Source organism: Pagrus pagrus, assembly GCF_965226575.1.
Source record: "Pagrus pagrus genome assembly, chromosome: 22".
NCBI lineage: Eukaryota > Metazoa > Chordata > Actinopteri > Spariformes > Sparidae > Pagrus > Pagrus pagrus.
Genome location: NC_140204.1, coordinates 10,217,586 through 10,233,686, shown reverse-complemented (window position 1 = coordinate 10,233,686; position 16,101 = coordinate 10,217,586). Strand labels below are relative to the sequence as shown.

Genomic DNA, 16,101 nt, shown 5'->3' with positions numbered 1-16,101 from the left:
ACTGGTGTGAAGCAAGAGTGGGTCTGCACTTTGTGAATTATATTCTGTCTTTTATATAAAGAATAAATGAATAAATATAATATATAATATATATTAATATATTAGCAGACTGATACTTCAGGTAAGCCTTTGTCACTTTTAATTAAATTAATTATTTTTTTGTAACACATGTCTATTATATTATATTATATTATATTATATTATATCAAAAAAGCGATTTAAAAAAGTTATATCCGCGCTATCTGTCCAAAGCCCACCCTATTGGCTCATTCTGCTGGTTTCCGGCAAACAAGCTGGATCGTGATTGGTTCACTAAACCAGCTCTAGCATTTTAATTGGACGAGCGACGCTCGGGATGGCCGCTCCTATTGGCGCCTCCGACATCGGCGCTCGGCGCTGATTGGCCGAACTTGCGGGTTGTAAGAGTCCGGCAAAGTGTCGAACTGAAGACTGAAGTGACGAGGAAGTACTTTTCAAAAATGGAAATATAACAGATGAGAGTTGAACTTTCTCCAGCAGAGCGGAGGCAGCAGGTGAGCGGGCTCCTCCGGCCCGGCCGGTGGAAGGGGAGCGTGTGTGTTTACCAACAGCATCGCTCGCGTGCATGGACGGTTACTTGTTAATCCGTGCGCGAGTCGGAGACAGTATGTATGAAAGCTGCCCCGCCGATGCGTCAGTGCGCTCCGTTACATTCAAGCGCTGCTTTGTTTGCTATGAAACCTGTTCGGAGGATATGTCAGTAAAAGTGTGACAGGGAGAGGAGGAGGAGGAGGAGGAGGAAGATGAGGAGGCGGCGGTCATCCCTCGCTCGGTGTCCTTTCAGTTGTTAGCTAGTGTTGCACTTGACTTCACCGTGTTGCGTTCGCCGCTAATTTGATATGAAACATGCAACAGTGGGTCTCGGTTACGTTCATAACAGTCCAAAGTAAAAAGACTGACAGTGTTAACGGGCTTTGGTGTCGCCTCGGGTCAGTGTTTTACTGTAAAAATGCCGCCGTAACGTTCACCATCTTACTGTACGACATTACGGAAGCCACCAGTGGTCAAGCTAGGCGAATATGGGCACATTAGGATCTGACGTCCGGTAAGAAAACAATATAAAAGTCCTGTTAATGGACGTGTCCGGGACGTTTTAGAGGAAATACGTGGTTTAAACATTTGTAATAAACTACTCGAGCTCTTATTTTGTTTTTCGCTCGTCAGTTTTTGCTTTACATCAAGCGCGATCGGACAATTTCCGGTCGCTTGCCGTGTTGTTCTGGCAGGTTTGACGGAGGTACGGAAGCCGTGCGGTGGCTCGATGTCCATCTGCTGTTGATCGATTAACATTGTTTTCCATCTGCACACTGAGCTTATATTCATATGTAGCATGAGTATGGTTGGTTTATCCCCTTCTCTGCACTCTTTGGCGCACTACTGTTTAAAAACAGCTGTTGAGAGTGTTGTCATTCATCAGCAGCAGCGCCCACACTGCAAAATTATCATAAGTAAATAAACAGATATCAGTTTCAGCATGTTGAAGGCTCACATGAAGTGTGCAGTAGAAGTACAACTTAAAACTATGCGGCCACTATATTTCCACAGTGGGGATGTTTACGACGAAATCGATTAATCGCAGTTAAGAATTTCAACGATTAAAAAATGCATGAACCAACAATCAAAGATATAGAGAAATATATGATGAAAATACAAATATGAAACTATACAAACTGATTATTATATTTGAACCATTCAGTAGCCTCAGCATGGGTTTGATTTTGTCGGGCTAGGTTTTTCAAAGTAGCTCCGCAATCGAAATGAAATCGTATTTTTCCCAAATACTGCAACTGTGATATAAATTGCAACGCGTGCATCAGCAACTTTTTTCAATTCAGGACATCAAAAATTATTTGAGTTTAAAAGTTTCACTCAAATCAGTCATGCTTCTTTATTCTAAAAGACATTAGTTTTTCCGTGATAACAGCATTTGTACTAGTGCTGTTGAGATGTACTGACACTGACGATAACCGTGATATTAAATAGAATATTGATATTGTGTTGACAGGGCTCAAGGGTGCAACTGGTTTGGTCGCACATGCACCCAAAAACATGTACATTGTACATGTAATTGTTAGTTGACTCCCTAAGAAAAACAAAATTTAGACAAATAATCAAGGTAATAAGGACATCCTACTTTAAAATATTTGACACATGGTGGTGGTTAACACAAAAATCAATTAAGTGGAAAAAGTGTCTTTTTTTTTTAACCTTGTTTCTGTGTATCTGTGTGTTTTTCAGCCATGCCCGCCCAACCCCCTGTGAGGGAGCCGGAGGAGGAGATGGAGGCAGAAGGAGAGTCGCAACTCCCTGAGGCCAACGGAGAGGTGGAGCAACCGAGAGAGAACGAAAGAGGAGGAGAGGAGACCATGGAGGAGAGCACGGAGGAGAGGGACAGTGACCTGGATGAGAGTGAAGAGGAGGAAGAGGAGGAGGAGGAAGAAGAAGAGAGCTCAGGTAAAATCCAATCACTCGGCTATATTGTTGCCTGACTTGGTCACAAGGAGAGATAAATATAATGTGTTTGACACGATGTTTTCTTTCTTCTGTGAAGAGATGGACGATGAGGACTGTGAGCGGAGGAGAGGAGAATGTCTAGACGAGATGTTGGATCTGGAAAAACAATTTCAGGAGCTAAAAGAGAAGTAAGTTGGAAGAGGAGGGATGAAGAAAATATACGGAGTCCCTTTGCTGCGAATGAAGGATGGAATAAAATAAAGAAGCAAAGACTGACCTCAGTGTCTGGTTGCAGGTTGTTTCGGGAGCGGCTGAACCAGATGAAGGTGAAGCTGGACGAGGTGCTGACGGGGAAGGCTGGAGAATACAGAGAACCACTGGCTGCACTACAGAACAGCATGCAGATACGAACACAAGTGGCTGGTAAGTAAAAGGAAGATAATTTTTTGTCACATATTAAATAATTGATGTGTAAGATGAAATGCTTTTATTAACATGCCTAGAATGGTCAGCAGAGAGTAGCTGAAGAAATGGACCTGTGTGCAGATTGGCAACTCAGTTTTCTCAAGTCAATTGTGATGTGATACAACACCTGGTCACTAGGTGGGGTTGTTTCACAAGCATTCATCTCTCTGGAAGTGTGAATGGAGTCAGGAAGACACAATCCAGAGGGTTTTCTTCCTACACCTATAACAATGTCGTGTTGCATTGTTTCTTATTCTGCCAATTTATAGTTTCTTTGGCCGTGTTCAACGTGAAAAGTTGTGTGTTTGGCAGCTGAATGCAGATTCCCTGAAATAATTTTTAAAAAACTGAAATCCACTCCGCGGTCTGTGTCCGTCTTGTTCCAAAAGTAACTAAAATCTAAGATATCCTCTGTCTTGAACGTCCTCTCTGTGTCTCCATTTTCAGGAGTGTACAGAGAGCTGTGTCTACAGGTGATCAAACACAAGCACGAGTGTGAACTACAAGGAGCAAGGCAGCACCTGGAGGTAACTCACACACATCCAGTATATACTTCACAAGGATACACATACACTGTAGCCGGTGTTATTGAAAAAAATTGATGTATGGCTTGTTACAGAGTGAGCGGACGCTGCTGTTCGACGCCATGAAGACGGAACTGCTGGAGAAGATCAGAAGACTGGAGGAGGACCGACAGAATATAGACCTCACCTCAGGTACAGCAGAAATGTCAATCCTTGGATATTACTGTATGTTGTCATCATCGAGCTGGTTTATGTAATTGATGCTCTCGTTCCAGAGTGGAGCGATGAGATGAAGAGCAAGAAGTGTAAAAGAAAGAACGTGCTGGGTCGCTCGGAGAGGAAAAAGAAAGTGGCTCTGGTTTCAGGTAAAACTTGTTTATCTGTCATATTAGATCTTTGTGTTGTAGTTCTGCCCCGTGTCCTTTACTCTGACACAAACAGTATCTCAGAGTTTATTTGTGTCCTGCCAGGTTGGGACTGTAAGCCGCTAACAGACCGACAGATGATTTAAAACCTCTCCCTTTCTGCTTCACAGGACCGTTTATTGTCTACATGTTGAGAGACATCGACATTCTTGAAGACTGGACTGCTATCAAGAAGGTGAAAAAATACATAAATACGTTTCCTCCACACTGCGAACACTCCAACAAACAAACGGCCTAAGTGTATTGTAGTTACAGATAAACTTTGCTAACTTGGTCTCTATGTGCTTCTCAGGCAAAAACAGCACTGTCACCACTAAAGAAGAAAGTTGAAAGTAAGTCAGCGCGTCCACCAGTCTCCGTTCACATACAGACACCATGCTGCTGTTTTCTCTAAGCCGTCCTCGTTTTGTCTTGCAGAGCGGTGATGATAGGAGCGTCCTATTGAAGACCAGCGGAAAAGAAACCAAACTCAGCACACACTCACACATTCCCAGCTATTTCTAACAGTGACGGTTTTTTCCTCCTTTGACCGCAGCAACCAATCACCCTGCAGCTTGTTTGTTATCTATTGCTATTTAAAAGAAGTTCTTAATGATATGACGACCGTGTATTTATAGAATGATTTATAATTGGGATTAAAATTTTAATCTTTTGTGACACAAGGTTTTGCGTCTTCCTTTCTCCTGTGATCGGTGTGTGTGTGTGTAATCTAGGGGTTATGACTGAAAACTCACATGAAAGTTTTTGTAAAGAGGACACAAATTTAGGTCACTAATATCTTTTTAAAAGGTCCTATATGATGATATTTTACTCGGGGAAACTGGAGAAAAAAGGATAGAGATTTCCATAATTAACTCTAAATATATAAGTTATTTCCAGGAACATTTACAGGAAAAATGTTGTTTTAAATAACTAAATGTTTCGAGATCAGTAGCCCTTACTCTACATCCCTATATTACAGCAATAATAATATGATGTTACGTTGTCCTGCCCTGAGCCCTCTTGCTACGTCGTCCTCTCCTCCCCTTGTTCCTGTCTGATAATAAAGTCAAAAACACCCCCTAAAGACATTGACCCACCTACCTCACATGCACAATGATGTCATAGACAGCTTGTGGAAATTATAATAAAGCTTATAATAATAATAGTAATAATAAAAGATAATAATGAGACAACAAGACTGCACTTGAACTGTGTTTATTTGACATGAAAAGTGGGAAAGAGGAGAGGTATGACATTTTTTTGTGCACATTCATGTGTGTGTTTTATATAGCAGCAAAAGCAAAGAGGAACTAGACACAGTTGTCTATTGATACAGTTTTGTTTGCTCTCAGGCTTATGATTAATTGTTTTCTCCTCAAAACGTCTTCAGAAATGCGGTAACACTTTCTACGCAGGTCATATCTAAACTGTACATTCATAAGACATTATAATGCATTTATAAGGCTTTATACAGGGTTTACAAGTAACTATAACTTTCATAAGCATTTGATTAATTCAATCAACAAATCAAAACTTTGATGAAGCCTTACACATGCACTTTATCTTCTGAATGTGCTTCTAATGCATTATCGACATGACCGACCAGGAGTGTCATTTTCAGCAAGATGTCAGATCTTCTAACCTCAACAACATCCTGTCCTAAACTACACTCTGTCACATGTCCAGGTTGACTTTCAGCAGTTCGTGACCCCTCTACACCCCCCTCTCCTTCCTCATCTCCCTCACAGCTGCTTGCTGAGCTTACGCGCCTGCCTCTCCCTGGCTTCGAAGGCCGCTTTGGTGTCCATGAGCTCGTCCAGCTGCCGGCGGATGCGAGCCATGTCGAGCTGGGAGGCCTCGCACTGCTCCCTGAGGGCGGCCGACTCCACCCTCAGCTGCGTGGCGGCCATGGAGAGCTGCTCGCTGCGCTCGCGGCACTGCATCTGCATCCTCTTGGCGTCGTTGAGGAGGGACTCCACGCTCACCGCCACTGACTCGCACTGGTTCTCAGACATGTTCTGGGACAGGGATGGAGGTCAGAGGTCAGAACAGAAACAGACTGTTGGTGCTGTTAGGAGGCTCCCTATGATTCAGTTTGGGGATTTGAGGCCTGTTCTCTGTAGTTTTTGTCTGATTTGGCAATAAATTAAAGCTTTCCTGCCAAAACATCAGATGAAGTGAATCAATAGCTCGCAGTCAGGAGTCCAGCACGGATCAACAGGTTTAAAACAGAACATTTGATCTGTGGAGAGTGAAGTAGCTTAAAGAGGCTTATCATGGCTTAGCTTCAGTCTACAGTGTCCACTGCTCTGCTCTGCTTCCCTGTGTTTCTCTCCTATCCCTGTCGTACCATCAGTCTCTAGCTGTCATGTTTTCACTCTGTACTCTCACTATTTTCTCTCAGTTGTGCTTGTATCTTTTTGCAGCATATTTTTCCATCAGCAGCCCAAAATAACAGATGATAATAACAGATAGCACGTGAAAATGTCTTACCATAGATTTCAGAGTCAATTTGATCTCGAGCCTTGTGGTCGTCTTCGGAGACTCAAGCTGACAGTCCTCAGTGTTCTCCAGAGTGCTCAGGTGCACATTCAAGTGTAGGCGTGGAAGGTGGAGGCGGCTGTCAGAAGTGGACTCGCGACTTTTTCCCTTCAAAGTAGCAGTGTGTCTTCCTCGTATCCTTTTATTTCTCTCCGTTCTCCGTCCCCATCCGTCTCCCTCTTTCCAGTCCCGCCTGACCTCACTTTCTCTGTCTCTACCTCAGGGATCAGCCGAGGTCAGCTGATCCACCAAGATTAGACAGGTAAGTTAAGAGAAATGTTGTAATCGCAGGCTCGTTCTGTCTATTTTCATCTGTGAGGCGACTGCTGGGTTCATTCCGGCCCGTACAGTCCTCCATGGATCTATAGCTCTGTTTATGTATCTGTAAAATGTCTGTTTTGAGGCCATAATATGCTTCTATGTGATATTTAACATTAGAACTGTTTGTTTACAGTAAACAAATAATGAAAACAAGATGAAAATAAAAGATTCATAGCCATCCAGCCAGTTTGGACCGCCCGTCAATGGCCACCCTGTTTGGGGGCCCCTTCTGCGTAACGTTATTGTTATAAAGAATGATGACTATGCATGACTGTATATAACTTTGACGCTTGAGTGTACATTTATTGAAGTGTAACCACTTGTGACGTTTTGAGGGAAAAAATACTTTTGGTGCTAAAGGTGACTTTCTTGACTTGGAAAATTATCTTTTTAATTCACAAGCATCACATTTTTTATATTCATGGCACAATTCAAACAGCTCAACTCAAACAGGATCACGTATCTCTGGTACAAGTGAGTCTTTACCCGTCATCGAGCAGCAGAGGGAGACACAGTCCAACATATCTACTGAAATGTCTCCAGCCCCTCTGAGATACAACATACAGCAGTAAACACATCAGGGTCGTTGTGTTTCAACTCTTTGGTTTATTGGTTTAAAAAAGCAGCACACGTGTAGTAACATCACTGCAAACCAGATGTTGATATACTGACATACAGCCTCTTCAGGTACATGAACTCCTGAGGTGCAACATAACAAACACAGGACCAGATTGAAGTGTTTGAAAAGCACCTGTGAGTGAACTCGGACTGGATGCTAGATGTAGACGTTAGGGTGGGAGCACACAGGTCATACCTGAAAGTTATAATCCATTTGAATTATTTTAAACATAATGAGATGTAATGTTATACCTCTTGTTTCAACCAAGTGTTTCTTTAAACTTGGGCTCTGTTCACATATTGAGTCTGAATTACCAAAGATTAGATGACAAAGCATCAGAAGACAAGAAGAAACAATGTCGAATGAAATAATGAATCATAAATAAAGAATAAAGACAACTTACAGGCATGAAACTAGTGGGTACAAAATAAAAACTCGATAAAAACTTTTCAAAGGGTTAAAAAAAAACGTGACTTTTGAGGACTGTATATTTAATAATTTGTAACATGAGTGAAAATGTGTTTTTAGATAGAAAACCTGCCAGTCACATCAAAAATATAAAATTTGAACACACTGATGAAATAAAAAAAAAACGAATGCCTGAAATAAACATTCTCCTACTCGTTGGTTATGTAAACAAAAACTAAGACAGACACTTACTGAATGAACAAACACACATTTCTGTGTGATCCAGTAGTCAGACGTTTACAACAGCTTTAGTAAGTGAGTCAATGTGGGAAACGGGTAAATATGATATGAACAGTTCAATGTTTGGATAACGTGCTGCTGGATATTTACTGATAACTCTCTAACTGATAACAGCGCAAACATGACGAGGTGGCCGAGTGGTTAAGGCGATGGACTGCTAATCCATTGTGCTCTGCACGCGTGGGTTCGAATCCCATCCTCGTCGGGGCTCAGTCTTTATATTGTGAGCAAACAAAGTTAATCACCGTGTCCTTAATTATCTGTATTATCCCCAAATATGTGTAAGCATTCACTAGGTGTATCTACCCTTTTCCCACATTACCATGTTGAGCTAAACAATGTGTTTTTGTAAGTCATCCGTGGCACCTGTCCTCACTGTGGCCGTGCGGGACGGTTGAAAAAGGGCTCCGTCTCTGCAGCTGTCACTCCCGGATCGCCGAAAAGCCCTCCGGACGGCCCGCCGAACCCTCCCGCGATCAACTTCGTCCCGGTGCTCTGACGCCTCTGAACGATCACCAGAACCCCGATGATGAGCCAGAAGAAGAAGTTGACCCACACTGCCGTCTGAGGGGGAGTCAAAGAGGAGACGACATGAATCACACATTCTCTACTCATGACTTAATGATACTTTAAAGCAGCTTCTGCTATATAATGAAGCTCTTTGAGGCATTTATGATTCCTTATAGGTATTTCAAGAAATTATTTGCATCTTTTTTCCTGCAAATGTTCAGAAAATGTTCCAATTATTAAAGGATAAGTTCACCCAAAAACGTCTACGCCTACTGACCTCAGCTTTGTATAGACTGTTGTAGAACCTTCCTCCTTTAAGTGGGGTGAGCCATTGTTTCGTCTGGGCGTCCTCACATCTTGAGAGACAGAAAGAGATGTTGCATGTTGGAAAGTTGACGGAAGCAGATAATCAAGCAAACAGGAGATTATTCAGCTGCCAAACGTCTTTCAAAAGTATTTAACACATCCACTGTGATCCAAAGGTTATACAGCAGGTAATCCACTACGAATAAAGTTGCAGCTGCAGCACATGATTTTACGACAAGCCGCAGTTTATCAATAAAAATCAAGATTAGTGGATCTTAAAACAAGCGATCACATGCTAACACGACACAACATTTTACTGGTCTTTCCTCCTTATCTGAGTGTTGATCTTTAAGCACAGAAGTATCTAGGTTGAGCAACATTGTGGTTGCTGTTGACACTTTGAAACACGATTACATGCGCAAAAATAACTGACATGCATCTCCTGTCATATGCCAAGGAAAAAGAGAAATGAGCTTTCTTTTTTTAAACAAAACAGCTGAAGAGGTTAAGTATTTTTAACAGTGGCACATTAGGCTGTGAAGAAGCGGACACAAAGTGAAACTCACTGGGTTTCAAATGTTGTTTTTAGTTTCACTTATGACTTGTTTCTGCATGCCAGCGTCCGTGACTGCATCGTGTGGGCGTGCATTACTTACGTCTACCTTATGGGAACAAAAGGCTCCCACAATGTAAATCATTAAATTTAAGGGTGAGGTTTAGGGTAAGTCTCCAGGAAATGGATTTAAGTCTAATAAAGTTCCCAAAAGTGATGGAAACACAGGTGTGTGTGTGTGTGTGTGTGTGTGTGTGTGTGTGTGTGTGTGTGTGTGTGTTCCACCTGGTGATGTTGGGAACACTCTGCATGACCGAGTTGCAGAGCGAGTCGCGTCCGATCTTCAACATGCAGCCCGAGATGAGCAGGAAGAACAGGAAGGCGCCGCACACAGCCACGATCAGGTTCATCCACATGCGCTCCCTGTGGAGAACAGAACAAACAGAAAGGGCGTGAGAACTTTTTTTTTTGAAGCCATGGAAACAAGAACTAGAAGAATACGGTGTTATTTCAACCTGAACAAATGAGGAAATGATGTCAAACTACTGTATATATAACGTATAACTATGCTACCATGCCATGACCTATGTCCTCTTTTTGATCAGCCTTTCTACTCCAGTTCTTCTTTCCCCCTCCTCACCAGCTCTGCAGCCTGTGCTGTTAAACCAACCTCAGTGAGATCATTCACTTTTTTTTATTCCGGCAGTAAAACCTAATGATACTATCACGCCAACCCTGCACAAAGGAGTTTTATATAAGTCCGGGTTGAGAATCCCTTGATGCTGTTTCATGGTGTCATGCTAACAAAATTACAATTATGGAGAAGAGATGGACAACATACATTTTAAAAAGCATTAAAAAGAACTTTACTTTTACAACTGTTGGATGTGTTTGTAATAAAATCCTTCAAACAAGCATGCATGCGATGGGTAAGATTGGTGGGAAAGTACTTTATGGGATGTTGGTATCTGCTTTAACACAACACATTGATTATGCTTCCCTGTTTTGAATGGAGACACCGACTAATGCCAAATTTTAAACTTTGATAATATTAGATATTCCTGTGTGTGATCAATTAAGTTTAGCTTATATTTTCAATCCAAAAGTCAACCTTCAAACATTGAGATCTGTTAACGCCTAGTATCTTGGTTCGTGACCCCTAGTGGGTCCTCAGAATGAATGCAGGGTGAGCCCAAAATTATTGTTTAATAATGTTTTAAAGATTTATTTGTAAAAAAAAAACCCAAAAAACAAAAAACATTTGACTTAGACAACATGATAGTCTGTCCATGATTCGTTGCGCAGTCATGTGAACAAGCTAACCTAATGGCGATTATTGAAACACGTTGGCCAGTTATCTGTTACCATCCAAAGCGTATGGACATTCTTGTGAGCTACAATGGATTGTTTTGTAACGTATCGAGCAAGACACTCCGACATAAACTACACCTCAGAAACCAGAGGGTGAGGCTAACGTGCCTCACATTAGCCATGCTACAACTGCTGCCAAACTTTTTTAATACATGGCACTGTAGTCCGCCCTACATGTTACTGTAGGCCAGGTTCAATACGAATAGTCTTATACAATAGATGTAATGGGGGTTCCCTGCTCTGTCGAGTTGTCTACACGATATCTACATTTGTGTCCACATGGCTGACAAATAGTTAAGTTCAAGAATAAGATGCTACAAACCTATAAAGTAAGAACAGGCCTGTGTTAGAAGCACATTCTGCATAAATAAATCATAATATAATTTGTACATGAACACAGCACAGTTTAATTTGGGTTTGGAAGCCGTGAGCTGCTGTTGCTGCCAGTTATAGTCAAACTGTTTACAGCCCATTTGAAACAATAGACAATAAAAGGAAGACTTCAAGGATTCAGACGGAGTGAGCAGCAAAAGAGACAGTAAGACTGAAGAAATCAGAGGACATGTTTGATTTAACATATCACTGAAAGCCAGTGGTTTGTGGTGACACACACACACACACACACACACACACACAGCTGCCGTTACCTTCTAATTTCCCCGTCAATGCAGAAAGTGTACAGCCAGTAGAGGGACAGTGAGAAACACACCACTGCCACCATGACCGATATGGCCGACACGAAATAACAGAGAGACGAGGAGCTGGATGACTGGACCCCGATGAGGCTCGTTGTTGCATTGTAGCTGATGAGTCCATACAGCATGCACCGTCCTCCAAAATTACCCTGAGAGGAAGGAGAGATCTGGTACATTATTTTGTATTTTTAATTGTTTCACTTCTGTTATTTTGTTTTGTTTTATTTTAACTTTTATGACATTGTTTCATTAAAGGTGCACTGTGTAGTTTTGGGGGGAAAACATTTGAATCAGATGAGAAAGATCTTAAATCAACAAACTCTTCCTTTTCATGACTGAATAAACAAACTGACCTTAAAGGACAACACAGTTTAATACTGTTTTACTCTGTTTATATTCGGCGGACCCTGCCACCTTTCTACCTTAGTGTTCCTAGTGTTCTGTGTTCTGAGAATTCAAGCTCCCTGATAAACATTTTAAAAGATAAAGCAGTACCTTTGCTGCGTATCCATTAGCAGTCTTACACAAATAGCACTCAACTATCACATCCGAACATTTTCAATGCTGCTCTCGTCAAAACATCAAATACAACTTTCGTTTCCTAGAAATGCACTGTAGTTGTTGCCTTGAGCACGGGCTTCTCCGAAGTACCTTTTTTTGTTCAGTGTGCCCCACAGCTTTTACATTTTAGATACAGATGTTTTTTCATGGCTGCAACGTTGCTTTCCTCTTTATATGTTTGAACCGACAAAGTTTTTGTATCCAAAATCTCAGAATAAAACACAAGGACTAATCGTAATTAATGTTACAGAATACGTTGGAACTGATTTGTTGATTTTAAAGGTGCACGATGAAGAATTTAGGGAAGGTATTTTAATCAGAAGAGAAAGATCTTCATTGACTTTAATGCCTGAACTAAATAAACAAACTCTCTTTGTTTTCATGACTGAATAAACAAACTGACCTTAAAAGGACAACACAGCTTCATTCTGTTTTACTTTGTTTATATGTGGCGGACCCTGCCACCTTTCTAGCCTCAAACAGCGTTCTGGGGACCTAATTCTCCTCTGAGAACAGCTTGTTTATTCAGACATGGTAAAAGTTTTATTATAACCTCATTAACATTGTGAATATTAAAATCCAGAGTTTGAGAACCACATAGAGCCCCTTTAACTTTTCCTTCTGTTGAATTGTACAAAACAAGTTACTGAGAAGACACACACACACACACACACACACACACACACACACACACACACACACATTAACTGAGGCATCTGACTTTTATAAAGGAGCAGAGAGAATAATCAGGCACGAGGACCATGTGGTCACATGATGAGAACACAGAATCTGGACACATGACTGAGTTATTACTGCTCACACATATACCTTCTTACATCTTCTGATTAATTAAGAATATGAAATTAGGCTACAAGGAGTGAAAGCCTCAAAATTAATGTTTTTTTCCCACAGTTTCTTTAGCTGATGGTGTAGAATGAGTGCAGCTAATTAAATGAGCATGAGATGCTAACAGTGAAGGTGTTTGAGAGGTAGATTTCCTACAGTGGGACACAAAAGTGTTAAAGAAAAGTAAGAGTTACAACACAGCTGACAGGAAATCAGAAGAAAGTGGGAGCGCGTGTCTTTCTTTAGCTACTCGCGCACCTTCTTCTTCTTCTTCTTCTCCCTTTTTTTTTTTTACTGATACGTAGCATCTAGAAAACACGCTAATGTACAAAAACAATTATTTGTTGCGTACGAAAGCCAGAAAAATGAGTTTTGACAGAAAACGTAGCCTGATAATGCTCATTTTAAGACGTGAATTAACTGGAAGGGAAGCTAACTCAAGAATAAAACACGAACAAGTGCCAAAAAACACAACATTTAAAATGCGTTTTCGCTTCTTCTTCTTCTTCTTCTTCTTCTTCTTCTTCTTCTTCGGTCAACTTGTAACTTTCTAGCGCACACACACACGCGCGCACTGAAAACAAGTGAGTCTACCCGGAAGAGGACAGAAATAAAAAATAAAGATGAATGTGTGACACGATGTTTTGCTCATTTCTGAGTTAAATCACCTGGACTATGGTGACGGACGCGGCGGTGACGATCCCACAGACGAAACAGCTGGCGTACAGACACAGCTCCAGCAGCAGCAGCCCCGTTAACGCCATCGTCCAGCGGCCCGGCTCCTGTCTGGGAAGAGAGCGGCGGGAAGCCGGCCACAACAACACACAGGGCTTCCGGTGAGGCGTTTCAAAATAAAATCAACATTAGGCGCACGGTTGGCCGGTAAGGCGAAAATAATGAGCATTAATGAGGAATGAATGCATTTTGATGACAGGCGAGACCAGTGTCAAGTACACCTGGATGCATTTATTAAAACCTCAGATTAAATCTGCATTGTAAGATAGATAATAGGCCGCCAGAAAGATTTGATCTCAAATGAAATGGATTAATTAATTAAGAATGAAACCATTGATAGCATTCAATAAGCTGTCAATAACGCCACATAAAACCAGTGCGATCCCCACGACTCACCTGCCTCTTCTTTATAGTATGCAACAAATGCCAGGCTTTAATTGTGAAGGTGGAAGTCGTTGATTTCCGGCGTTATTCTGCCTCTCTTTGCTCGGCCTCACTCAGCTCTCACTCGTACTCCAGCTGCCCGAAGTGAAATCCTCCTGCCTCTGAACATCCCCTCCTGTCTTTAGCTTCAATCCTGCTCCTCTCGAGCGCCAAAAGTTACGCACATCGTTTATAAATGTGTAGAAAATCGTTTATTTGTCACACTGATGGGTGTGTGAACTTCAACACTGGCTGCCTTACAGGCTGATTTTCTTCGGGGTCAGAGGAATTGATGACCCAGAGAGATAAAAGAAGAGCTGTGGGAAGAGGAGAGAAGATGAATGGACGGATGATTTATTAGTTTTTTTTATTTATTCATGTAGCCTAAGAAGTGTAGATGGTTGATGCTCGTCTAAAGGTGCTGACTAATTACTGGTGTGGCTGCAAAATTCATATTTCTTATTTCTGATCATCACATGAAGTTTGGGTGTTACCTCCCAAGACTATCAGGTGGCTAGACTTAGTCAAAGGTTGAGCTACTTGAGGATTTAAAGGCATATCATCCTGGTATTAGTGCTGGCCAAGTGTGTGTGTGTGAGTGTGTGTGTGTGTGTGTGTGTTTAACAGCAGCAAGTAGCACTCCATTCCCAGAATGCTTAATCAAACCTTGTGACTGATGTCATATGACCATGCTCATTTGATATATGTACCACAATTTTCAAGTCTGTGAAAGTCACTCCTGCTGTAGAAATATGCATAAGAAATATTTTGATCAGTATATATATATATATATATATATATATATATATATATATATATATATAATGTGTGATTAGCATCAAATGAAGCTCCGTAGCCTACAAAACATTTCTGGAGCTTAACGGTAAAAAAGTGGCATTATCCTTAATAACTGAAGTAGACCATAACCAAAAAATTATTGTTGTGTGATAACTTCAGAGAGGGTGCATGCTAACACTTTTAGCTTAGCAGCTACAGCAATATTTGGGCTTTAAAGGGGGGTTTAAGCAACGTCTCTCAAATCAATTTGGGAGTCCTCATTTACTTGCGTTGTTTAGGAGACTGCTGCAGCTGTGCTGTTTGCAGTGACTACGAAACTTCACACGACTTTCCATCAGCACAGGGGAGAGTAGATAATAACTAAGTTTTCATTTATGGGTGAAGTTTTCCTTTAATGTGTGATTTACACAAATAAGCTGTGCAGTCTATAGTTAGGCTTTAAGTTAAAATCGTGAATTGATTCTGTGTCGGGCCACCGTCGATTCCTTAACATGTATCGTAATCTACTAACAAATTTAAGGTGGAGAAATCTATGAAAACTGTCTTTTTGTGGTGTGTTCCCAATTTCACAGCCATGATTGATTTGCCTGAGGTGGGAAGCACACAAAGAGTTTCCACAATAACATTCAAAGAGGCCATCTTATTTAAGAGTTTCAGCATCAGCAACAACCTTAAAATTGAATTGATGTCACAAAGCCTTTACAGGTCAGATGTATAAATAGAAAGCGGCTAATAATAGCGAGAACATTGGGCTGATTGTGTCTACCTCGTCATTCAAAATGCCAAACTCAAACTAATGTGCAGGTTTAACCAGGCCCAGTGTTATAAGGCCCATTCTACAGCATGTTTTTTCCAATTTTCCACAAGACGCCTGTGGTTTAGGTTTGCTAACATACGACAACCGTGTGTGTGTGTGTGTGTGTGTTTGGTGCTGTCTCAGGTGCCTAGACTTAGTCGGGGGCTGAGCCTCTTACAAAGCCATCACTCACACAAGTATAAGCATCAGTGAGAATGTGTGTATGTGTGTGTTTCAGTGTGGCAGGGTTGTTAGATTAAAGGCTTAAAGTATGATGGCATTAGTGTTGGCTACCAGGACCTGAACACCAGAGGGCTCATGTGTTTTGTGTGTGTGTGTGTGTGTGTGTGTGTGTGTGTGTGTGTGTGTGTGTGTGTGTGTGTGTATGTATGTGCGTGCTCGCGTGTGGTGAATCCAGCCATCACGACA

The 16,101-nt window shown here is 41.4% G+C and overlaps 2 protein-coding genes across 3 annotated transcripts; one reads left to right on the top strand and one right to left on the bottom strand.

Moving 5' to 3' along the window:
* Window positions 1-395: 395 nt before the first annotated feature.
* brms1 (BRMS1 transcriptional repressor and anoikis regulator) lies at window positions 396-4,569 on the top strand. Of its 2 annotated transcripts, none has more exons than XM_084343991.1 (10): window positions 396-533; window positions 2,278-2,493; window positions 2,591-2,681; window positions 2,789-2,916; window positions 3,406-3,485; window positions 3,578-3,674; window positions 3,758-3,847; window positions 4,018-4,082; window positions 4,200-4,239; window positions 4,325-4,569. In XM_084343991.1, the coding sequence occupies exons 2-10, from the start codon at window positions 2,280-2,282 to the stop codon at window positions 4,330-4,332; spliced, it is 813 nt and encodes a 270-aa protein (XP_084200117.1). In that variant the 5' UTR covers window positions 396-533; window positions 2,278-2,279; the 3' UTR covers window positions 4,333-4,569. The 2 variants fall into 2 exon arrangements, with proteins under 2 accessions (XP_084200117.1, XP_084200118.1); XM_084343992.1 differs by lacking the exon at window positions 396-533 and adding an exon at window positions 670-1,084.
* A 2,768-nt stretch (window positions 4,570-7,337) lies between these two features.
* tmem179ba (transmembrane protein 179Ba) lies at window positions 7,338-13,695 on the bottom strand. The gene is made up of 5 exons (XM_084344927.1): window positions 13,589-13,695; window positions 11,466-11,662; window positions 9,733-9,870; window positions 8,866-8,944; window positions 7,338-8,642 (listed from the first exon to the last, which is right to left on the bottom strand). The coding sequence occupies exons 1-5, from the start codon at window positions 13,682-13,684 to the stop codon at window positions 8,451-8,453; spliced, it is 702 nt and encodes a 233-aa protein (XP_084201053.1). The 5' UTR covers window positions 13,685-13,695; the 3' UTR covers window positions 7,338-8,450.
* Between the last annotated feature and the right edge of the window lie 2,406 nt (window positions 13,696-16,101).

Bases quoted from the DNA above. Each gene is read 5' to 3' on its own strand.
- brms1 (XM_084343991.1), top strand. From the start codon at position 2,280: ATGCCCGCCCAACCCCCTGTGAGGGAGCCGGAGGAGGAGATGGAGGCA. The intron at 2,917-3,405 runs GTAAGTAAAAGG...CTCCATTTTCAG, and splicing joins GATACGAACACAAGTGGCTG to GAGTGTACAGAGAGCTGTGT. The intron at 4,083-4,199 runs GTGAAAAAATAC...TGTGCTTCTCAG, and splicing joins ACTGGACTGCTATCAAGAAG to GCAAAAACAGCACTGTCACC.
- tmem179ba (XM_084344927.1), bottom strand. From the start codon at position 13,684: ATGGCGTTAACGGGGCTGCTGCTGCTGGAGCTGTGTCTGTACGCCAGC. The intron at 11,663-13,588 runs GTGATTTAACTC...CCTTCCTCTCAG, and splicing joins CGTCCGTCACCATAGTCCAG to GGTAATTTTGGAGGACGGTG. The intron at 8,643-8,865 runs GTCAGTAGGCGT...ACTCCCCCTCAG, and splicing joins ACAGTCTATACAAAGCTGAG to ACGGCAGTGTGGGTCAACTT.